This window comes from Notolepis coatsorum (assembly GCF_963971535.1).
Source record: "Notolepis coatsorum genome assembly, chromosome: 17".
Classification (NCBI taxonomy): domain Eukaryota; kingdom Metazoa; phylum Chordata; class Actinopteri; order Aulopiformes; family Paralepididae; genus Notolepis; species Notolepis coatsorum.
Genome location: NC_140181.1, coordinates 67,736,059 through 67,761,586, shown reverse-complemented (window position 1 = coordinate 67,761,586; position 25,528 = coordinate 67,736,059). Strand labels below are relative to the sequence as shown.

At 45.7% G+C, this 25,528-nt stretch overlaps 1 protein-coding gene across 1 annotated transcript in view; it reads left to right on the top strand.

Annotated features, from left to right (window-relative positions):
• cpne5a (copine Va) overlaps positions 1-25,528 on the top strand; it is a gene marked incomplete at its 5' end in the record, with an annotated part of 227,661 nt that overhangs the window by 191,130 nt on the left and 11,003 nt on the right. The window contains 3 exons of the mRNA XM_084333074.1: positions 19,565-19,611; positions 22,046-22,227; positions 22,996-23,123. Of these exons, the coding sequence (XP_084189200.1) occupies positions 19,565-19,611; positions 22,046-22,227; positions 22,996-23,123 (357 nt within the window). The remainder of the gene's footprint in view (positions 1-19,564; positions 19,612-22,045; positions 22,228-22,995; positions 23,124-25,528) is intronic.

Here is a 25,528-nt window from a genome sequence, read left to right as displayed (position 1 = left end):
CTCCCGACTCTTGGCGCAGTAGCTCCGTCAATCTAGATCCGATCTCGAAAATTATTGTGGATCGTTGTAGCCAATGAGTGTGGCTTACCAATGAAACACCACGTGGGGATGTATGAATCTAAAAAACGAAAAGAAATAACTAACAAGCGAAAACAGGAAGAGAAAAACAGCCGAATGAATTTTTCTTTTGTACACAGTTTACCAAAATCACTCCTAATCACTCATTTCTGAATGGATCTTTATGAAATTTGGACATGTACTACATAAGGCTTCAGGCTATGGATCCGTATGGATTTGTAAGCCATACCACCTTCTGGGGAAATACTACCTCTGGACTACTAACTACTACAGAAAAACTTGAGTAACAAGTTTTTCTACAACTCAAGTTCAGACCTATGTTACTCTATTACGTTAGCACAAAAAGTGGATTATTTTTCTGGAATCAGAAACAGCAGAATCTTTCAAAAGAGACCAGGCTCATGCATGTGCTATAAGTATAAAGTATAGTATTTTTTTGTTTGCAAAAAAAGTATGCAGTCCTCAAGTTCAAGTTAAGAAATTGCCACTTTTCTGCCCGCTTGATAAGAGGTACATTAAGGAAAATGTTATGAAAATAGAATGTAAATGTACCCAATTGTAGCCAAAAGGCTAGTTTACATTGGCAGTCCCCCTGCCAGAAATAATGGGATAGTACCTAGTACAAACTAGTACAAACACATTAGCAATAACATACATAATTTAACCCTTGCAATATACACAGTTCAATCCCCACATAGTATACACATCAGTGTTCACATCTTTGATTATCTATCAACCAATTCCTGAGATTAAACTTGAAGGCATTGGTCAAGGTCAACTTTATTTCTATAGCACATTTAAAACCAACCGAAGAAATACTAAAAATACAAAATACAGTATACACAAAGTCAAAAACTACAATACATTAAAAACAAACACGACATGCCCAGGGATGTATGGCTTACCAAGCTTCAAAAAGCCAATACAATTTGAATGAAAATGAACCGAAAATGAACCATGAAATGGACTCTCTAATGTTCTGTGGGATTTTATTTTATATTATTTAGTTAAAGTTTGATGTTTCAGACGCTCTGTCTTTTTTCCCCCTTCTCTTTCAACTGTGTTTGCCTGAACACCACTCACATTTTAATAGGGGATCACAAACATATTACATTTGATATGATTTCTATTTATTTGCTCTAGAAGGTAAAAAGAAAAAAGGGAAGAGAGAGAGATTTCCGATCCTGTCACACCACTGAGACACCCTGACTGGCATCAGAGTGAATGGATTTTTTTTCATTAATGTTCAAGTGGGACAGAGATTATAATAAAGATCATTATGGTCCAAAAGTCATGGGCACTAATGCAAGATTTATATTCTTTTCATCACACACCATATTGAAATGTTTCTCTTTCTCAAATTAAACCCTAAGTGAGATTGCGTGGTGTGATGTTTCTTTCTAGGGCCCTATACTGTACGGAGGTCTTATGAAGGTTTAATCGTTTCATCCCAAAATATCTTGTCCTGTAACACAAGGAGAAAGTGATATTGGTCTCGTCGTCCCCTTCCCCCTTCAGACTTGCTTTGTGGTCAGGCTTGCAGGCGGTTTTCACAGGAAATTATTATATTGTGGAATGTAGTTCAAATTGAATAAATTAATTTCAGATGCAGTTGAGATGTAATTGAGGAACAGGGTTTTGCTGTTTGCTGGAAAACGCAGAAATGTTTTCCCAGATATGACCGTGAGAGCACTGCTGGCTGGCTTATATGACAGGATTGTAAATAAATGCCACGCTGCATAATCTTTACGTTATTCATTCTGCTTAAAGACATGCATGCTAGGGACATACTCCTGCCATTAGCATTTACAACCATTACAACCAGAGTTGGTTCCTGGGCCGCTGGACTGTGACTGTTCTTAACTGGTTAGCGTGGGTTAAATGCAGACTGGTATAATGTAAACATTTACTTTTTCAGAAATACAATTGAGAGACAAGCCCTCATTTTCACTGCAGCCGAGATTACAAAAAACAATAAGAAGAAATACATTATAATCCAACACCACAATAACCACGATCTGAACTGCCCATAAGTAGGTAAAGTGCTAATTCTGAGGGATGTTATTCCAAGTGGTTGACAATAAAGATATTCTACTTCCAATTCTACTTCTTGGAGAGCTACAGGGAGGAGGAGATGGCAGGATGCCCCAGGACACATAGTGGCTTTGTGATTAATCCCTTGTGTTGCGTCCCATTTCTGTTCTGGCATAAAAAAGGTTTGTTCCACCTTAGCCGGCACAGAGGCAGCACTGCCACTATAAGTTGTCACAGCAAGAAACCATTAAGTCAGTTTCATGCAACCCTAGTCTCACCAGCATCTCTGCATTCTGCTCTGTTTCACCACTGCGCTGTGCCAATGCAGACAGAGATCTGGCATCATCAGATACAATTTATTGTATTTCTTTCAACCAGTCACAATAGTCCAAGGCTATGCACAAACTAGGGGTCCACTGGCCCACGCTCTTGATGAGAAAACGTCAGCTTGTTGTCCTCTGGGACACAGAGGACATAGGGCAGGGGACATTGAAAAGTGAAAGGACAAGGGAAGAGGCTAATTGAGCCTTGGCTGTCTTCCTGTCTTTAGAGCAGATGTAGATTCCAAAAGTAATTTCAATGTTGTGACTGATGCACCGATGCAGGAGAGATTTTATTCAAGAGATGCAGCACTTAGAATTTGGTGTTGGACTAGAACATGACCGATGGAAGTGTTCTGAATAATGCAAGATGACTGAAGGATGACTCAAACGCTCGAGGAATGTAACCAACAGGGATTTCCAAAGAAAAACAACTCCAGGCCATGCAGCCAGTAGTTAGGAGTATCAGTGGGTTGCGTTGTGCCAGAGACAATAATACTATCCCTGAGCATGGAAGACAACAACAAACAATCGCCGGCTCAGCCTCTTTAACAAATCCCCAGGCTTGTCACAAGTAAACAAGGACTTGAAGCTCGAGCCATTTAAATAAAACGTTGTTGTTGTGGAGTTGAGAGAAACAGCTTCACAGCCAATTGACCATTATTCACATGGTGGCCATTTCTCTCCACCGTGTGAATGTGGTCAATCAGTGGTGGAATTAGGGTAGCCACCCGTCTCGTAAAATACGGAATCGTCCCGTAATTGGAAACAAAAAGACGTGTTCTGTATTGAACTGATACGGGACGCACTTTGTCCCGTATTTTAAGGTTGGGAATGTGAGAGCTCCGCTGTCCGCAAGTCAGTCAGTGTTGCCAGTATTGTGAGAGAAATGAGCCAACCGACCTACAAAAACAAGCCAAAAACAAGCAAAATTGTGTCCAAAAGTTGCGGAAAATAAACAGACTTGGCAACTCTGGTATGATGGGCGTGCACTCAGAAGATCACGATCAATGAGAATTAGCGCTTTCACGTTGCTAAGATACGTTCTGTGCCACCGCGTCCTAAAAAGACAAAACGCCTCCAGAAGTACAGACCTGAGTGGGAAGAGGCAAACCCCTGGCTTGATAGCGTCAGTGGAGATGTTTATAAAGCAAACTGCAAAGTATGTAGGTGTTTTCTGTGGCACATGGTTGACTGACTGACATCAGACAGCATGCCTCAGGAGAACAACATTCCCGAAATATAAGAACGCAAAGGACCGAAGCACAGGTTTCACAGTTCTTCATGACTGAAACATCTCCTGAGATTGATTCGGTATGGGATATTACATCTTATTTATCTGGTTGTGTTTTTAACTAGATGTCAGTATTTCTATTTACCTGCCCTGGCAGCCAGGAGCCTACATATTGGCTGCTGATGTGGGCATAGTATTTCAGTTGACTAATATGGTTGATTGTTCATTGACACTTTGATTACCACTGGTGAACATGGTAAAACGTGGTTGAATGCCGGCACCCACGTCAATGATAGCGTTGTGAACGCATAATCTCCGTCTTAAATTATGGATATGTGTCTATCTGCCCGTCGTTTATCAATGATTTGTTTGCAGTCAACATTGTCGAAACGGATTGTTTTTTAATCGGTTCATTTCCGTTTTATAGCATTTTGAAAAGCCCTAGTTTTTCAGGAAAATATATCGATTACGTGATAATCGCCCCTTTACTGGAATATTCTGGCATACACAAAAACGTTGAAATTTTTCGGCCTATTTATGAATAGTTTTCAAATAAACGCTAGATTATCGATAGTATATGTGTATTTATGCACGCTATAGAAGCGGGCTGAAATATCGATTCTCTCATTTCCTGATCAGCGCGCACACACAGACACACACACACACACATAGGGCACACGTTGATATATCTGTGAAAAAAGCTCTGATTACCCTAAGACTGGTAAAATAGATTCCTTACCTCAGATCAGATGTTATCCAAAAAGATTATTCCAATTCCTGATCGCCATTCCAAATACCGATTGTAACTGAGGGGTACAATTCCCTGACTGTATTGATAAGTATGGTATCATTAAACCACTACCGCTTGATGTACTTTAACTTCTGGCCATACAGTACACGATATCTAAGTATGATGAACACTTTCCCACATATGAAATCAGGTCCACACAAATATAACAGTCGAAGGTTTAATATAGCAAAAGGTATATACAACATTCACTTAATTACATTTATGATTTGAATGCACTTGTAAGGCAAATGAGTATTCGTAGGCAAATCAACACTGAATGTCCAATCTCTGGTTACGCAGGAAGCAAGTATACAACCTGGTTCTTTAGGGAACTATAGCGATGGTACTTAAGGATTATAGCGGGATACTAAAGGGGTCCTGCTGGTTGTAAGTCAGTAGGGGGGGGGGGGGGTTTGGAGAGCCGTCAGCTGCATCCCATCTGGCCAACGATTCCTGGGGAGAATTCAGGTACAGAACACAGTGCCCGCAGGATCTTGATCCACAGATGAATACACTTGGGCCCTCTTGTAGACGGTAGCTGTAGGCTGTAGGTCCACAACGAAGGAGAAGCGAGGCGGCCTCGGTCTGGGTTGAGCACCGTCTCACCTGGGCTCCTCTCGGGGGTAATTCCAACACTCACCGGCGTTGGCTGTTATCCGCTCCACAAATCAAAGCACCCAAAGCAAATAGATATTCCATGCCGTATAGGCTCAGCAGTCGTCCGGGTAGGTAATCCAATGTGCAGGTCCCCCTCGGTCCTCGTCTAGAACTCCTCGGATGCAAGCACCACACGTGGTCTGCCCAGCCTGGTTAAGCTTCTAGATAACACGAGGAGGCGATGGGGGTGCTACTCACTTTAGAACTCGATACCGCACGATGCACCATACATAATAGACTATTATTAACTTAATAGAAATACGTCCCACTCGACGGTACAGTGCCAAACTATGACAATTCAGCTATGAATTTACACGAGGTCTCAATGCCTATTCTGGGGCCAAATAGGCCATACTGCACCACACGTGGGTCGTGGGTGAGGCTTCACGTCTGTTACTAGGTTGGAGGGTAAAGGACTAATGGACTAAAAGAAAGTTCTACTTTACTTGCGCCATATTTATATGCACGGTGAACAAATAGTACCATTCGTATTTCGGTAGCCGTATTCCTACGCGGAACCGGGGCTAGTTGGGACATGTTCGTCGGCACTATTGAACTTGACTCAAGGGGCTTGTCTGCTGGCGCCAGGTTCTTGTCCAATGAGAGAATGAACTATTATGGGCTGTAGTAGACTAAAGGGATATTCAGTGTATATGTACAAAGAATATACAAGGGATATCAAACAATATACAAATACTATTAAATATATATCCATAAATAAATATATATATTCGGTTTAATCTGATCCTTCACAACAGCCGCCCCCTAATTAGTCCCACCTAATTAGCTAAGCAGAGACAGATTAACCGCACTGTCTACCACTCAAGGTCCGCTGTAAGGGTCAGTCAACTCACAAAGTCGTGGGGTCATGGTCGTCATCGATAGTGTCTGGGAGTCTTGGCAGTTCTATTAGCCTCGCCACGGGTCGTGTGTAAGTCCGCCCTTGGACGAGCACTTCAGCTGCTCGGACCTTGCCATCGGCACCGGTGATCACTTTGCTTACGCGGCCAGCCGGCCACATAGCTCTGGGTAGTGACTGGTCGATAATCATGACGACTGTTCCTTCTGTCAAATTGTCTCTCTCTTTTACCCACTTCTGGCGGGTCTGTAGAGACGGTAGATAGTGGAGTAGGAAGCTATTCCAAAACTTGTCAGCCAGTACTTGACTGTACCTCCACATTCTTCGGCCGTTCGCTTCTTCAGGCCTGTACATTGTCTGGGGTAGCGCGGGGTCCAGCCGCCCCATCAAGAGTGTGTTGGGGGTGACTGGGTCGACATCTGCTACATCACTTGAGACGTAACCGAGGGGCTTGGAGTTCAATACTCCCTCGATCTCCGTGAGGACTGTCATTAGGACTTCTTCCGCCACAGTCTGGGCCCCAAGCACGGCGTACAGGGCTGTCTTTATAGAACGTACTTCTCGTTCCCAGGTTCCACCGAAGTGGGGTGCGTTCGGGGGATTAAACTGGAAGTCAATCTGGGATGGAGCGAGGTGGGTCTTAAGTTCTGGGCCCATAGCTTGGAAGCTCTCTCTCAGCTCTCTTTCTCCGCCTTTGAAGTTTGTCCCGTGATCAGACAACAATGTAGACGGTTTTCCTTTCCGCGATGTGAATCTTCGGAAGGCCATAAGGAATGAGTCTGTGCTCATGGTTGGAAGGAGTTCGATATGTATCGCTCTGGTGGTCATGCATTTGAATACAATACCCCACCGCTTCTCGGTTCCTCTTCCTTTCTTTATATACAACGGGCCAAAACAGTCCATGCCTGTGGAGTGAAAGGGCTTGTCGCCGAGTCGGAGGCGACAGGGAGGTAGGTCAGCCATCCGGGGTATGCTGGGCTGCGCGCGCCACTTTCGGCAGTCTAGACAGGTTCGCTGGAAGCGTCGCACTGCTTCTCTCCCTTGAAGTATCCAATAGCGACGTCTGATCTCCGCGAAGACTCTCTCTGCTCCTGCGTGGTGCACATCCTCGTCGTATTTCTTTATGTTCAGCTCTGTGACCTTGTGTCGGCTGTTCAAGACTATCGGGTACTTAACGTCATCCGGTAGGTCGGGGGCTCTCCGCAGACGACCACCCACTCTGATGAGATTATGGGCGTCACTCTCGGGTGCCAGGTGGAGCAGTCTGCTGTCTGATGGGACGGCCTTTCCTCCCTGTAGACAGTCTAGCTCATCGGGGAACGAGTCTCTCTGGGCTCGTTGTAGTAGAAGAAGTTCTGCTTCTTCGTAGTCAGCTGCTGAAATGTCAGTGGTGGGCTGAATCTCTGGGTGGTGCCACAGGAATGTCTTTAGCTGCGCACTCTGTAGGGTGAGGCAATCATCTATGTTGGGGTCTGTGGAGGCGACTGTGCTCAATCCACAGAACATAGGTTTCTTGTTTTCAGCCTCCTCTTTACTCGCCTCCCGTGGGGTGGGCGTACGCCACTCTTCTTCCGGGAGTTTGAGGAACTCTGGTCCGTCACTGTAGATGTTGTGACGGGTGAGGTCATCTAGGGACATTCCCCGGGTGATGACGTCAGCTGGGTTGTGTTTGGTGTCCACATACCGCCAGCTTGCTGCTTCTGTTAACTCTTGAATCTCTGTGACTCTGACTCCCACGAAGACCTTGTATCTGCATGAATCAGACTTGATCCATGTGAGTACTGTCGTAGAGTCTGACCACAAGATTGTTCTTTGCACCGGGATGGTGAGTTCACGTTGGATTAGCGTGGCTAGATGCGCTCCTGCTAGGAGAGCTCTAGACGCGGGATAGATTGTTGCTTTCGTGGGGCTATTCTTGAGCGAGCCAGGATGAAAGCGGTGTGTATCTCTCCTCCCTTCTCTTGGGCACGCAAGTAGGCCACAGATCCATAGGCTACTTCGGAGGCGTCGCTGAAGACGTGTAGATCCATCTTGCATGTCTCTGGCCTCACTGTGGGTGGGAAGTAGCTGCGGCGTATGTTGACGCCTGGGAGTGAGCGGAGTTCCGTCTCCCACTCTCTCCATGTGGAGGCAAGGTGTGCGGGTATTGGGTCGTCCCAGCCCTGGTCCTTGTCCCATAGTGCTCGTACAATCATCTTTGCCCTGGTGGTGTAAGGTAGAATACATCCCAACGGGTCATATTGTCTGGCGAGTGTTCTGTACACACTCCGTCTGGTGGTCGGTATCGCCGTCGACCCTCCCCGCTCCGTGGTCAGGGGTTTGTGTCTACAGTGGAGCGAGTCTGCTCCGAAGCGCCAGACCAGTCCTAGTGTCATTTCTTGGGCTTCTCCTGGGATGGTCGCCATCCAGGTCTCGCTACTGGCTGCCTTGTCCGCGGGGGAGAGGCTGCGCAATACTTGCGGGTCGCTGCTGGCCCACTGCCTGAGATCAAAGCCGCCTTTGATCAGGGAGGCGCGTAGCTTGAGTAGGAGAGCCTCGGCTTCTTCTTGGGTCGAAACGCTTTGTAAACAGTTGTCCACGTAGAAACTGTTCTTCACACTGTGTCGGACCTCTTCATCTGCTGCTGGGTCCTCTGCGACGTGTTTCTGCAGTGCAAATGTAGCACAGCACGGGCTGCATGTGGTTCCGAAGGGGAGGACTTCCCATTGGTAGATGGCTGGGTGCTCATCTCCGATCCTCTCTCTCCATAGGAACCGCAGTAGGGGCTTATCCTCCTCCACTAGTCTCACCTGCAGGAACATCCCTTTGATATCCCCGCTGATAGCCACCATGTCCTGGCGGAAGCGTAGTAGCACGCCTAGTAGAGAGGGGCCGAGTGTGGGGCCGGGCAAGAGCTCTTTATTCAGATTCTGGGATCCGATCTGGTAGCTGCAGTTAAACACAATGCGATCCTTGCCGTTGTGGTGGACCTTGTGGTGCGGCACGTACCATGATTCGGTCGTCTGATCGGCCTCTTTAATGTCAATCTTCATTACGTGTCTCGCTGTGATTAGCTTCTCAATCTCAGCGCGGTACACACTCTCTTGAGCGGGGTCTTTGGCTAGGCGCCGCTCTGTGTTCAATAGATACCGCTCCGTAGCTTCTTTTGTGGCGTGAAAGGTGGGCATTCCCTCTCGCCTCAGGAGTGGAGTTGCGTATCTCATCATTCCGCCGACTGTGACTCTCTTTGTCCCTTGCTCGAGGAGGTTTATGGCGTAAATGTCTTCTTTAGAACGAATGTCTTTCTTTTCGTTCTTAAAGGGCATTGTCTCTAGTGTCCATAGCCTCTCGACATGCTGCAGGAGAGTGGTGTCTTCTTCTGTCACTCTGGAGTGGAGGCAGCTAGTGGCTGCTGTTCGGTTGAGAGATTTAGCGAGGGGGCCTTGTAATGTCCATCCTAGGCGGGTCTCGACTGCTGCAGGACAGCCTCTGGGTCCTGTATGGACCCGGTCTATCGGGACTATGAGGTCTGCATGGTCGGAGCCTATCAGCAGGGTCGGGGTGGCGCCGTCTATGAGCGGGATAGGTAGTTGACGCAGGTGCACATATTTATCCATCAGTTTGGCGATGGGGTAGGTGTACTGTGATAGTCCTATTTCTTGGCTGGTGAAAGCATTTGTAATCCTATACCGTCTCTCTGGCTGCCCGCTTGCTGCGATAGTGAAGGAGACATTCTCGCCTTTTATCGTCTTTAAATCTCTTCTTATTGTCCGAATCGTCATCTGGTTCTCGCTCCCCCGCAGTCCCAGCTGGGCCGCAGCGGATGCGAGGAGAAGGGTCTTCTCTGACCCGTCATCAAGGACGGCGTAAGTGTCCATGACCCTATCTTGGTGGCTCAATGTTACACGGACTACCTTTAAGAGCACCTGGGCGCCGCTGCTGCTGGCGGGGTCAATGTACATGACACTTGCCTTTGTGCTGCTCGATGGTGCAGGTGCAGGCTTTCTTCTGTTACTGTCGTGTAGGACATCTAGGTGGGCTCCGTCACACCGACTGCACCTCTTCTTTAGGCGGCACTCGGCTGCCATGTGACTGCGCGCACATCGGTAACAGCGCCTGTTGGACTTTATCCATTGACTCACTTCTTCTGCATTCATCTTCTTGAACAGGTCACATTGTGACAGCCAGTGTTCCTTCTTGCAGTACGGGCACACCATCTTCCACTTCTCTTTTCTCGAGGGGGTACTGTGGTTCTTACTGCTCGGTACTGATTCTGATTGGTGCATGACAGTCACTGATCTTCTTCCATCGTTTACTCTCCTAGGTCCCTCTCTGGAGCTTGGTGTGCTCCGCACAAATGTATCCAAGCGTAGGCTGCTGACTTCTCTCATCAGGAAGTCGGCTAAATCGAGGAGGGATGGTTCGGGACCGTTAGGATCACGGTGGTCTCTTTGCCGCCTAAAGCGCTCTTGTCTGGCGGGCGGCAGCTTCTCTAAAATCCTCTCGACGTTAGAGTTGGCGTATAGCTTGTGCATACCCTTTTCTCGTTGCGCTCCCAGCATCCCTACCAGGGACTGCACTTTTATAGACAGGTCGTCTAGTGAGCGATTGTCTGTTGCTGGGGGTAGGCGGTCAATATGCCTTATCTCTTGGATTACGTAATCCCATATACGTCCATATTTCTGGTCCAGCGCTGCTAGAGCCGCGGTGTATGGGGTCGTAGAGGTGGCATAGGCTAGCGCTATATTGTGCGCTCGGGGTACTTTCAGGTGCTTCAGTAATATTGCATACTTGTGGCGTTCGTCAACGACATCCACCATCATTGTCTCTAAACACATCCGGAGCTCCGTGTACTGTGCTCGATTCTCATGGGTGAAGTCTGGAAACGTCGGTGTGCCAATGTATGACGCCGTGGATGGCTGGCACATCGGTGAGCGTTGGGAGAGAGGCCTCCTAGGCGAGTCTCCTCTTGCGCCTCTCTGTGGGCTGGTACCGGCAGGGTACCATGGCCCGCTGGTCCAGGTGCTGTTCCTCGGGGCTGGTCGTGCGTCATGCTCACCCGTGAATAGAGTCGGGGGTCTGTAGCGCAGCGCCGCGGGGGTATAGCCTGGGCTGTATTGGACCTCCTGGTCCGGTGGAGTACTGTGCTGTCGTCGGGCTTGGTTCTCCTCCTCTCCCTCTTCTTCTTCTGTCAGGTCCTCTAGATCCTGTAGTCGTTTATTTAGCCTCTCCGCAGTGTATGCTGCTCCTTCCTTGTAGCTGGGTCTCGCTTGGACCGGTCGGGGAAGGGGGTCTGCGGGGGGTATAGGCTCTCTCTGGTGGTCAAGTTCAGGGTCGCTTGGTCGGTTAGGGGATGCTGCCCTTGACTGTTGTCTCGACGAGGCCCTTGAACCCCTGGCGGAGGGAGAGGGTGTTGCCTTGGTGATCAGCTGCTCCATTAGCTGCGCTTGTAGTCTGTCGCGCTCGCCCTGTAGTCTGTCGCGCTCGGCTTCGCGCTGGATGAGAGCGATGTCGCGCTCTGCTTCTCTTTGGGCACCGTCAGCGGCGCGCTGGGTGTCGGACCGGTCTCTTGCCATATTCTCTTCCGTCTGAAGGCGTCTCATCTCCAGGCGTATGTGCTCTTCTTCGCTCCGTTGCTGTGTTTGGAGTCGATCGCGTTCACCCTGAAGTCGATCGCGTTCACCCTGGAGTCGATCGCGTTCGGTAGAGGCTGTCAGGCTGACGAGGAACGCCTGTGACAGCATCCTCTCCGCCTCGCTGGGGGAAGACGCTTGTAGAGGTGAGCCGCTCCTGGCTGTACTCGTTGGGGAGTCCTGGAGCTCTATCTCCTCGGCGATCTCCTCATCTTGTTCCGTGCAGGGTTCCACCTCTGGAGGGTTGTCTTCCTCCCGGAGCTGGTCGGGGACTACTTCTTCGGTATTGGCGGGGGGTAAAGGCATGTCTGTTCCCTCCTGGTCCCCACCGTGAGCTTGGTCAGTTACATTAGAACCCACTAGGGCCTCTGTGGTCGGGGTAACCTGGTCGTTAAGGTCAGACATAATTTTACTTTCTACTTTTACCGCGTTTACCGTCTGTAGAAGGCTAGGTAGTTGACTGACAGCGTAATCCTCTAAGTACTGAGGTGTCTGTCGTCTGCGCCGCGGGCGTCCTACGTTAGGAGGACCGTTTCGTGGAGTGTTCATCATAGGCCATTTCAATATTAATAACACTATATTAATATTACACTAGTTACCCTCCGGCTCGAAGGACCAATTGTAACTGAGGGGTACAATTCCCTGACTGTATTGATAAGTATGGTATCATTAAACCACTACCGCTTGATGTACTTTAACTTCTGGCCATACAGTACACGATATCTAAGTATGATGAACACTTTCCCACATATGAAATCAGGTCCACACAAATATAACAGTCGAAGTTTTAATATAGCAAAAGGTATATACAACATTCACTTAATTACATTTATGATTTGAATGCACTTGTAAGGCAAATGAGTATTCGTAGGCAAATCAACACTGAATGTCCAATCTCTGGTTACGCAGGAAGCAAGTATACAACCTGGTTCTTTAGGGAACTATAGCGATGGTACTTAAGGATTATAGCGGGATACTAAAGGGGTCCTCCTGGTTGTAAGTCAGTAGGGGGGGGGGGGTTTGGAGAGCCGTCAGCTGCATCCCATCTGGCCAACGATTCCTGGGGAGAATTCAGGTACAGAACACAGTGCCCGCAGGATCTTGATCCACAGATGAATACACTTGGGCCCTCTTGTAGACGGTAGCTGTAGGCTGTAGGTCCACAACGAAGGAGAAGCGAGGCGGCCTCGGTCTGGGTTGAGCGCCGTCTCACCTGGGCTCCTCTTGGGGGTAATTCCAACACTCACCGGCGTTGGCTGTTATCCGCTCCACAAATCAAAGCACCCAAAGCAAATAGATATTCCATGCCGTATAGGCTCAGCAGTCGTCCGGGTAGGTAATCCAATGTGCAGGTCCCCCTCGGTCCTCGTCTAGAACTCCTCGGATGCAAGCACCACACGTGGTCTGCCCAGCCTGGTTAAGCTTCTAGATAACACGAGGAGGCGATGGGGGTGCTACTCACTTTAGAACTCGATACCGCACGATGCACCATACATAATAGACTATTATTAACTTAATAGAAATACGTCCCACTCGACGGTACAGTGCCAAACTATGACAATTCAGCTATGAATTTACACGAGGTCTCAATGCCTATTCTGGGGCCAAATAGGCCATACTGCACCACACGTGGGTCGTGGGTGAGGCTTCACGTCTGTTACTAGGTTGGAGGGTAAAGGACTAATGGACTAAAAGAAAGTTCTACTTTACTTGCGCCATATTTATATGCACGGTGAACAAATAGTACCATTCGTATTTCGGTAGCCGTATTCCTACGCGGAACCGGGGCTAGTTGGGACATGTTCGTCGGCACTATTGAACTTGACTCAAGGGGCTTGTCTGCTGGCGCCAGGTTCTTGTCCAATGAGAGAATGAACTATTATGGGCTGTAGTAGACTAAAGGGATATTCAGTGTATATGTACAAAGAATATACAAGGGATATCAAACGATATACAAATACTATTAAATATATATCCATAAATAAATATATATATTCGGTTTAATCTGATCCTTCACAACACCGATCGCGTTTATTGATTCAGCGTTGGGTGCTGGAAATACATAATCCACGCTGTTCTGAGGGTCAGCGATCAACTTGGATCTCTTCAGATGCCTCGCCGGAGAGTAACATGAGGAGGCTGGACCCCCCCCCCCCCCCCAACAGTCTAAACTAATGGGGTGCAGTTACACAGGGAGAGACAATAGGGGGCGGTATTTTTCCCAATTGAGCTCAGAGAGAGTCTGCAACACTAGCGTGAGGCTCGATTGATGAAATATGAATTCAAATCACTAATAAAAAAAAATACGACAAACAAGCGCTATATAGCGTTGCACTCAACTGGCAGCATGAACTAACGACAAAACGCGTCCCTGACACTCAAAGTGTTAATGTTGAGTTTTTAAAGTCTAATAAATAAACAAGGGGCAAGGGGCCTCAGCCTGCTGCTGCTGTGGTGGTTCTGTGGTTCTGCAGCTTGATACCCGGATGTTGGTTTATTACATCGAATTCTATACACGCATCGAATTTTTGACATCGAATTATATACACCGCAATTATGCATCGAATTTCTTTTTGGCGTCGAATTTAATTTTATTATGCATTCGAATTGTTTTATTAACACTGCATTTTTATTTCGCATAGGTAAATTCGGAGCAAAGAAATTCAGATACATGATTTTCAAAGTATTTATTTGCAATGCTATACATTCGGTGTCTGAAACTATAAATGCGGTGTCTGAAATAATTCAGATACAAAAATGCGGTGTCTGAAAAAATTCAGATACATGTTTTCAAATTCAGATACATTCAAAGTTATTATTTTCAATGCTATAAATGCGGTGTCTGATTAAATTCAAATACTTCTGGCACTCATTTGCTTCCATAGAATACTGGCATTTCCATAACGCTTTGCTGCCGCCCATTCAGTCCACACTAGTAGCAGCTGCAGCTTTCATCTCTACAGTATATTTTCAAAAACATGAGGAAAAACTTTGCTTGAATTGTCTTTATTATGAAAACAAAAACAGGACTTTTGCTTATTCTCAATGTGCCGTTTAAGGGTTGCTGTCGACGTCGTTGATGTACGGACTTGCTTCTTCAAACCGGGTGGACAGACAAACGTTAGGTTTTTTCCGTCTGAGTCAGTACTGACTTTAACGTTAAACTCTTTTAAATGCTCATACGCCGACGTCATAGAGGTAGAGTCTGACTCTGAGCGAGTGTTGCTGCAGCTCTCGGCTTCGTCCATGATACTGCTCGCCGATTCCGCGGTTCCACTGTTTGTTGTGAGGAGTCTGATGACGTAGCCAGGGGGTGACAGGCGCGTTGCCAGATTGGGTGGTTTTCCGCATTATTTTTAAGCCTGTTTACGGTGTGTTTTAACTGGGTTTTCGGCTGAACGGCATATGAAATCTGGCACACCTTTGAAAGCCGTTATAATAGAGTGCTGAGAATGAACGCACTTTTGAACGCCGTTATACAGCGCTGAGAATGAACGCGTTCTCAATTACGTTAATTTAGCGGAAATACAGTACGTTCAGTTCACGTTCGCCAAAAATACGAACGCATTCATGAACGATCGTTCATTGACCGCGTTCAGGTATATCACTGGGTTCAGGGAGGCCAGAGGTCCTCACCAGGAGTCATCAATCATCCACTCATGGACATAATGAGACAGCTTTCCTATGGACCTCTCAGCAGGCTGTCAAATGCTGTGGCTATACTATGTATAGATCCCTACTGCTTTGACGACCTGATTGGCAGCGTGATTGACAGTTCCCTTTCTATTGTGTCGAAAACCGTACCTTAACTCCTATTCGGCGTTTAGCTTCTATGTATAAAAATGACTGCACACGTTCTGAGCCTAAACCACAGAAATCAGCAGAGACTCACGAGTGAAGGGAGCATGCCACACTGCCACGGTTCCCCTTTGTCAGCCGAGCGGTCTAACTCAATGCAGATTAATGAGCCGGGGGTCCAAGTCTCCCCAGGAGACGTCCACCATTATCTGTGACACAATGCTGGCCGGAGTTTCTCAATGGGGGTAAAGTCAGGGGAGACAATTACTGTTAATCACCAAGGAAAGAGAATACACTCGCTCACATCCAAGCTGTCTCTTCATCCGGAGGAACAGGCAGATCCAGGGGAGAGCAGGTGGACCGTGTTCAGTTTCTTTTCAAGGTCCCGGGTCTATCATTGTTGCCGGACTCATGAATAAAATATGTCCGCTGGTGTTTTGTCAGCCATTTGGGATGCTGTTTGCAGATCGCTGATACAGTAGATGAATGGAATGTAAATTCCCGGTTGGTCCTTTGACATTGTATAATATGAGTGAGCATGGTGAGGATGAGGATGATACAACAGAATGACATGCTCATACACCCTGAATAGGGTTGGGTTTGCAGGCATACATCGGGAAGCAATGTCACTGCCGTGCGCTACGCCCCCATTTTTCTTTTTTAATTAAAATGTATTGTCATTATTCAGCACAAGTAAAAAAACTCAAATAAGTTTGGCATCTAACCAGAGTGCAAATGTAACAGCAAAGTGCAATAGCAATATGTAATGTACAGGTGATTAAACTGGAATATATATAAATGAGTACTACTGAGTAATACTGCTAATCAGATGTATGTATAGTGTTATAGTATTATTAAGTACAGTGATACAGGTATAAAGACCCTATGGTGGTAAGTCATACCGGCCAGCGGTATAACTAGTACGAGTAGGTAAGGAATATGTATAGATATAGTATCTGCAAGTATATACAGTCAGATGTGGATACATATATACAGTATGGTAAATATATATACACGGTATATACAGCATTATTGTACATGCTATCATACAGAGTTATATGGGTAGACTATAGTTTGAGGTAGGTACTGTAGCTATGATCACAGTGTAAGGCAGTTGTAGACAGTGCTGGGTGAACCTATGGGTGAACCTATGGGTGAACCTGCTGGGTGAACCTATGGGTGAACCTGCTGGGTGATGGACGTGGACCTGTTGAGCTCCAGCTCTTTGTCTTTCCTCAACTCAAAAGGACTTTTTGGTTTGTGGACACTATCTTTATGTGGACACTACCTTAGCTGTAAGACAGTAGCTGTAAGACCAGGCGTTGTCTGGTCGAGGTGGTAGCATACTAATACAGCAGCAACATATTTCCTGTCAGCACCGTAATTTTGGCGAAAGTGTTACAAATGCAGATGCTTAAATCAATCGCTGACAATGCAGAGGACTGTAATTCGCTTTTTTTAATGCAGCGTTGACTCTGGATTTTCGGTCTCTATCGTTCATTCACTATGTATTTTGTCACACCATTAAGCCAATTCTTTTCACTCATTGTGTGTTTTTCTAAACCGTTTGGGAAATTACTCTTTTATCAATTTCCTCTGCTTTGGCTGTGGCTTTTATCTTTGGTATTTCCCAAAAGTTGTTTCTCTGAGCATTCTCTCTCCGTCTGTCAAATGAAAACTAAAGATTTACTTTGACTGTCTCCAGTGTCTAAATGGAACATGTGAGTGTTCGTGGACCTATGCACTATTGTGTGAGGCCCTTTTGCATGTGTATTGTGTTACTTGCGAACATGTAATTGTGTGTCTCAACGCCGACCACATTAAGGCAGATTCCCCATACATACTGTATGATGTACTTGGCAAATACAGACGACTCTGGTCGTAGATTAGATTATATTCAAATGTATTGTCATTATACAGTGTTACCGTTGGGTAGGTGTGTTGGACCCAGGTGCAGTGCAGAACGGATAGACGAGAGGCAGGTGTTGATTCTCAAACAAAAGGTTACTTATTTATTGTTTGAAATATCAAAAGGCATACGCGCCGACAACGGCGCACAAACAAAATTATTCTCCAAAAGAGGGAAAGTAAAGGGGAGAAAACACTGTCTCCAAAACACGTTATCGCACAAAGACATAAACTGAACTGTATGGCAAAATGGGGAAAGCAAAGGGGAGAAAACACTGTCTCCAAAACATAGCACAAAACAAAACACGTCGGGCGACGGTGCTACATAAGCACATGAAAAGGTTATACAAATGATAATGCAAGGCACGGTAAATACTATCAACGACGAACTAACTTATCCTCCATGGCAGGAGCGATAAGCGTTTACTCACAACGGTGTACTCACAGGTAGGTTCAGTGATCGACTGACAATCTAAACAGTAACCAGGAAGAGCATATAAAGCCAACCTAACTAGACACACCAGGTACCAATGAATGCAATCAGGGCAGATATCAGGTTAATTACCATCAGTTAACACTAGGGGTTTGCTCCCTGAGGAGAGCAAAACCCCAAACGTTACAATACAGCACAAGTACAGTTCAACGGAAATTAGTTTGGCATCTAACCAGAGTATAAATGTAACAGTAAATGCAACAGCAATATACAATGTACAGGTGATTAAACTGGGTACAAAATATACAAATGAGTACTACTGTAGTATCTACAGATATTTAAAAGGACTATGTGCAGGTACAGACAGGTGTGGATAGATATATATGCGGTGAGAATAAGTATATATACAGTATGTGGTATATACAGCATTATTGTACATGCTATCATACAGAGCAATGGGTTATATGCAGGTGAATAAGTAAGTATATAGAGGGGTTTGGGTATATGCAGGTATATTCAGGCAAATATGGATAGATAAGGTATATGTGCGGTAAATATAAAAATATAAATGTAAATATGCGGTATATATACAGCACTGTTGCACATCATACAGAGAAAATGGTGAAATTACTCACCTCACTGCATGTGGAGGTAGCTGTGATCCTATTTCCTCTGCACTGACAGAAACTAAAAAAATAAAAATAAAAAGGTGTTTTTTCCGGAACCTCGGATGAGTTGAGGCCTGCGGCGAGCCACTGCCTCCCAGGTGAGCCGGGGCCAAAAGCAGACGTGGGTAATTGCAGCTCTCCTCTGGATAGACGGGCAGGATTAAGGCTTCTAAAGTCAACGTGCGTAACGGGCACCTGTGTGTCAGACCCGGGGAAAGAGGGAAGAGAGTTAGGAGTATGTAATCAGAGAGAGAGAACACACCGGTTCAACCCAGTGAGCCCTCATTATGGCTGCGGTCCTGGGCACTGGGCCGGCCCGCCGCATGTCTCGCTCCCCTCACTTTAACCGCTCAACTGCGTTCAATGTCATTCATACGCAAACATTGAACACATTCAATTTCATAGCGCAGCAAAAGCTAATTCAAAGGCATGCAGTGGCAGAAGGATATATGTACAGTAGAGTAGGTCTAACGGGCCTAATGATTGCGTAACGCCATATACGGTAGGCTAATTAAAACTGTAAGGTGTGACCTCATTCTGGTGTTCCAATACATAAGTAATACACATGTGCAAAGAAACATAATTATCTCCAATGCAGCACATAATAATAAAGCAGCATTTTTACCTTGTTGCTGCAGTCATAACACTCCAAATGTGTTTTCTGCGCTCTGGGATGACACTGATGACATTTTTCATCAAGGCATGGATATGCAATTACTAGGCAAGGATGTCTCTGTGTACATGGATCAGGGTCAGGTGTGTTAGTCACTGTGTACATGGATCAGGGTCAGGTGTGTTAGTCTCTGTGTACATGGATCAGGCGTGTTAGTCTCTGTGTACATGGAGTGTGTTAGTCACTGTGTACATGGATCAGGCGTGTTAGTCTCTGTGTACATGGATCAGGCGTGTTAGTCTCTGTGTACATGGAGTGTGTTAGTCTCTGTGTACATGGATCAGGTGTGTTAGTCTCTGTGTACATGGATCAGGTGTGTTAGTCTCTGTGTACATGGACCAGGTGTGTTAGTCTCTGTGTACATGGACCAGGTGTGTTAGTCTCTGTGTACATGGTGTACAGCCCCGGTGCTGGTGGCCAACAGTTTGCTATTTCCTCGCGTGGGAGCTTGTTGATTCCCTCCTAACCTGTGTGCTCTTATCCCTATTCATCTGTTTCAGAACTCAGATCCACTTCACGGTGGCCATTGATTTCACTGCGTCGAACGGTGAGCACCGCCCACAATACGCTGCGTTTTTTGTTGGCTGATGAACGACCGTGCCATTTCTCCATGAATTGAAGTGGGATGTGTTATAGATCTTTCTTTCTATATTGCGTGTGATCATTCTAGTGTGAATATGGATTTGCGAGGTATAAAAAGGCCATGCTGAGGATAAATGACCATCCAGAAATGCTCATTAGGCGCTGAGTGTTGACAAATGCACCATATTTACATAATCTTGTGCTGAGGCAGCCATATTGCGTTTGTAATAACTGACAACTGAGCTCCAGTATTATCGGCAATGTGCCGACCAGTTTCATCATTCTCTGATTATAGAAAGTATCCACTTTAGTATTACCAAAAAAGTCAGGGGTATGTTTCCTAGTCAGAGCTGCCAGTCCAGAGGTTGCCGTTGGCCTAGAGGATATTCCAACCAGTAACTGGAAGGTCACCGGTTCGATCCCTGGTACCAACTGCTGGGGAAAAGGATGTTTTTGTGTGTTATTTTGACTCTGTACTCCAGCACATTGGATTTGAAATGGAACAATGATTCTGAGATTAAAGTGCAGACTCTCCATCAGAATACTCAAGTATTTGACCTCTGAGTGTTATTGTATCCAGACCCTGAGGATTCAACGAAAATATAAACCATCACCCTCCTATCAATATTTAAGTGAAAGTACAGATAGGTGCAATTTCATTGACTTTTTCCTGTCCAATTTTCCATAGACTTCCATCATAAAATTGGACACAAAAAGTCAATGAAATTGTCTGTACTTTCACTTACTATAGTGACAGGAGGCTGTTGATTTATATTTTCTATGAGCCCTCAAGGCACTGGATAAAATAACACTCAGAAGTGAACTACATATCCCATACTGTGTTTGTGTGTTCTGGTGGAGAGTCCACTGTACACCTAAAAACATCATAATGTATTAAAATGTATTGAGTGGCATTTGAGGGGAAATTATTTCACGAATGACCACTTAAGGGTTGCACACTTCAGGGATTGATAGCAAAGGATTTGTAACCAAATATTAAATTATGACTTAATTTAAGTTTATGTTGATATTTACAATTAATTTGGGTCCCCTAAAATCAAAGGATAGTGTATAAAAACAGCTACAATTCCTACACAATTCACTGATATGGATGTAAACACCCTCAGAAGCTGAGAGTCTGCTCTCTAACCTCATAGTCATTGTTCCCTTTCAAATCAAACAAAACAAACAAAACACTGTCCTAAGACTTACACACTGCATTGTATCCTTCCCAACGTTCCCTTGAAAAAAGCACAGAACACCAACCTCCTCCACACACTTAAGAAGTGCATACTGGATGTGTAGGGGGCAATGTGAATGGGATTCTAGGAGGGATTTGCAGAAAGACATATTTCAATGTCTTGCGTGAATTACAGTAATCCTTCTTGGAAGAAATGACTCTCCCTCCTATTGGCCAACAGATGGATAACAGCCAAAACCAACCCGCTCTTCCTGGGCTGTCTGTGACTCCGGGGCTGCCTGTGTCTGTCGACCTGTTGGTTTCACAGTGCTTTGTTCTAATAGAAAGTGGCATCAATAAGAATCCCCTGGTTTTCCAGACTGTCGACCCAGGAAATGCTAGAGTAAGCATTAAGAATGAAAGAGACACAGGGGAGAGACTGAGGAAGTAACATGCTAGTAGCTGTAGTGTATCTCTAGGTAAAAAAGCTATTCTGTTGGTGTAAACAGAGAGACAGTGCTCCACAGTAGTGGAGGCTCAGGGGGGCTAGCGGTCTTCACCAGGAGCCATCAATCATCCACCCATGTAATGAATGAAAATGAAAAACCTGTAATCTACCTCCTCCTCCTCCTCCTCCTCCTCCTCCTCCTCCTCCTCCTCCTCTTCTTCTTCTTCCTCTTTTCCTCCTCCTCTATCCTCTCTTCCTCCTCCTCTTCTTCTTCCTCTTCTCCCCATCCTCCTCCTCTGTCGTCTCCTCCTCTTCTTCTTTCTCTTCTCCTCCTCCTCTATCCTCCTCCTCCTCTATCCTCTCCTCCTCTTCTTCTTCCTCTTCTCCCCACCCTCCTCTGTCCTCTCCTCCTCTTCTTCTTCCTCTCCCCTTCTTCTTCCTCCTCTCCTCCTTCTTCTTCCTCTTCGCCTCCTCTATCCTCTCCTCCTCTTCTTCTTCTTCTTCTTCTTCTTCTTCTTCTTCTTCTTCTTCTTCTTCTTCTTCTTCTTCTTCTTCTTCTTCTTCTTCTTCTTCTTCTTCTTCTTCTTCTTCTTCTTCTTCTTCTTCTTCTTCTTCTTCTTCTTCTTCTTCTTCTTCTTCTTCTTCTTCTTCTCCCCCTCCTCCTCCTCCTCTTCTTCTTCCTATTCTCCTCCTCCCCTTCTTCTTAATCTCCTCCTCCTCCTCCTCCTACTACGTGCATCACTGACCACTTGTCTTCCCCTGTATTGAAAGGCAACCCATCTCAGTCCACCTCGCTGCACTACATGAACCCCTACCAGATGAATGCCTATGCTATGGCCCTGAAGGCTGTGGGAGAGATCATCCAGGACTACGACAGTGATAAGATGTGCCCCGCCCTGGGCTTCGGCGCTAAGCTGCCCCCCGACGGGAGGGTCTCCCACGAGTTCCCCCTGGTAACTACAACCTCTGTAGGAAAGAAATGAATATATTAGTGAGGCTATTCACGTTGGGGTTCAAAGACCCTGATTACCTAGCTCGGGTATTTCTATTATGATGTAATTGGAGTGAATAAAAATTTATATATTCCCCCCCCCCCCCCCGTCCCAGTCAAGCTTGTCTGTGAGTGTGAGCACATTATTTCTGTTTGGAGGCTGTAGATATGCTTGTGCTTTCATGTGTATTTATTGTGAGGATGTCCTTTTTTGCTGCTGTGCCTTTTGACGGATAGAAACACGCATAAATTAGAATAGCTTCCATTTACCTTTTATAGTGCAAATTAGATTCTCTAAGGCTGAAGGATTCTTAATCAATGTCGCGTCTCTCATCCAGGATGCGGTATAGCACACCTAATGAGGAGCCTATTTTCAGGGCATCGTCTGGATGCTCCAAGTTTTCATTAGGATTCGCGCCAGCATCAAGACTCCAAATATGATTGAAAGGTTGAAAGCTTGTACTCTTTCCATGCCCTATTTGTCTAACAGGTTTTAACATTAATGTCACACTGCAGCGTTCAAATATTTGCTGTCAGTTTGCCTAGAGATGTGTTCCATGAAACTGGTACATTTACAGAAACGTGCACTTGTCCCTGTGACCAAACAGAACTGAATGAAGTAAAGCAAGGTGAGAACCCTCACTTTCCTAGCGAGCACCGTGGCTGTTGGGACACGAGAAGCCAACTTACCGATCGACTTGACTTTCATGTCTATTTTCTTTCTTCTCAGAATGGCAACGTTGACAACCCGTACTGCAATGGAATGGAGGGCATCCTAGAAGCTTACCATCAGAGCCTCAAGACGGTTCAGCTCTATGGACCAACCAACTTCGCTCCGGTTGTCAATCACGTAGCAAGGTGAACAGAGCACTGTCCTAACACAACATCACAACATCACAACATCACAACATCACAACACCACAACCTACCCTTGGTTGAAAGTCAAACTGAAGACAACCAGCCAGCAGACAAGCAATTAGGAGCATTAGGGGAGAGAGTGATGATTATTTTATGAATTTAGGGGAACTAATGAAGGGAAAATAAAGTATCAAGCTTTTTTCTAAGACTGTCTGCTCCATTTATCACAAAGCAATTAACGCATGTATTTAATCTCTCTATCACAACAAGCATATTTCCCAGTGTTTGGAAGTTGGCCTCGGAAGGAAGTGATATAAATTATCTAAATATTTACAGACCAATCATCTGATTTATCTTGTCTAGCAAAAATCCTGGAATCTTTGGTAGATAACCTACTCAAGGCATTTCATTCACTCTGTATTACATCCGTACCCATTTAGATTTAGAGCTAATCATATAGCACTATTGCACAACTGTCAAAGGCTCAACTACAGTTGATCATACTTTGCTCTTACAAAGGTTATGCAGTATTGGCTTTGATGGAAAGGCTTGTAATTGGTTTCAGAATTATTTGTTTAACCCTTTCACTACCACACTACAGAAGGTTAACCTTTCACTACCACACTACAGAAGGTTAACCAATCCACTACACTGTATAGACCAGGGGTCTCAAACTCAATGCACCTGGGGGCCGCTGGAGGTAGAGTCTGGATGAGGCTGGGCCGCATCAAATATTCCACAAAAAAAGGGTTTCAAGTATTCCAAAAAAAAGTACAACTGATCCAATCTTCTCACAAACCTCACAAACACAGCAACTGAGCATTCTCAGTGGTGTCAGTGGACTCATCCACAGCTATGGAAATGCACTGTGCATTTTTTTTTCTATCACAAAGCTGTTTAATCAAATCATCAGCCAGAATTTCAGTTATTCTGGTTGCTGTGCGATCTGAGGAGGATTTGCTTTTGTTTGCCTTCAAACATGGTCTCCATCACTTCAGTCATACATTATTTTATTATGTATGAATCAGAGAATGGCTTCTTGTGTTTAGCCAACACCCATGCCACTGAGTGAGGACTTGGTTGCTTTTTCTCGTTGTGACATAGCTTTAACAATAATTCTGCTTGCAGCTTGATATGATGATTTCATTCCATTTATTTTTGTGGTTCTTAGCACTGAATTTTGAGGAAAGGCTGCATCAAAATAACTGTGTTTTGTTTCATAGTGGCGTTTCAAATTGCCACTCTTCACAAGAGCTACCGTTTCTTGTCATATTAGGCACATTGGTTTGGTGCTGGGAGGATGCACGCATATTTTTCAGTCCATTCAGCATGAGCATGCCATATTTTTCTACTAACTGCCTGCTGGCGAAACTAGGCTACTAGCTACATTTATCTCACAGAGATACTGTAAAACTGGGAACGAGGTTACTAGCTACAGTACCTGCAGATTAGACTACCAGTAGATGCGCTGTCAACTCTCGCTCTGACTTGGACCCGCTGAAAGAGACAACACTCATTCCGTGAAAACCCGCCCTACTCTGCTCTGATTCGCAGACTGTGGGTGGGGGGGGAGAAACGCTGACGGGATGCTGAATGTGATTGGACCAGAGTAGCCAGACAGACAGACAGGCAGAGCACTGCTTGCAGAGGAGACAGCGGAGAATTTCGAGGATGCCTGCCATACATACATGATGTCAAGTAGGGGGCCGCAAAATATCATCCAGTGGGCCGCAATTGGCCCGCGGGTTGCGAGTTTGAGACCCCTGCTATAGACCTTCTGTAGTGTGGTTGTGAAAGGGTTAACCCTTTGTCGTGTGGCAGTGAAAGGGTTAAGAAGAACACCTAAGGTGTTCGCGGGGATACATTTTGGGCCATGTCCTCTTCACCGTTGATATGAATCATCTCTTCATCAAGTGGCTGTCAAGTCCATCTTCATGCCGATGACACTAGTGTGTGTATCATATTGCTGATTCTGTACAACTAGCCATTGAGAAACTGCAACTTTCCTTTAATACTCTGTACGACACTGTAGCGTAGTGTATCCTACATTACTGCCCGTCGGCCAGGCCAAGGAGTCACTGTAGTGAGTGTCGTCTAAACGTTGTCAGCTGATGAGGAAGACAAATGCCTTTTTAGTCTCCCGAGCAGCGACCATCCCTCATTCCTTTGTCAATGACCTTCTACGCTGCTTGATTAAAATGTCACCGCCACACAGCCAAATATGACGAGCCAAATGGAAAGCAACAGAAAAGGGCCCACGTCTGACCTACAGGTTCCCGCCAGATGTCCTTGGCATATTTTTATTTTTATTATTTTCTGTCCCCCCTATTGTTTTTTTGTCTTGCTTACCAAGTCTTGGCCAATGGACCTGTCTCAAACCCTGCCCCTTTTCTTGATCCTCCAAT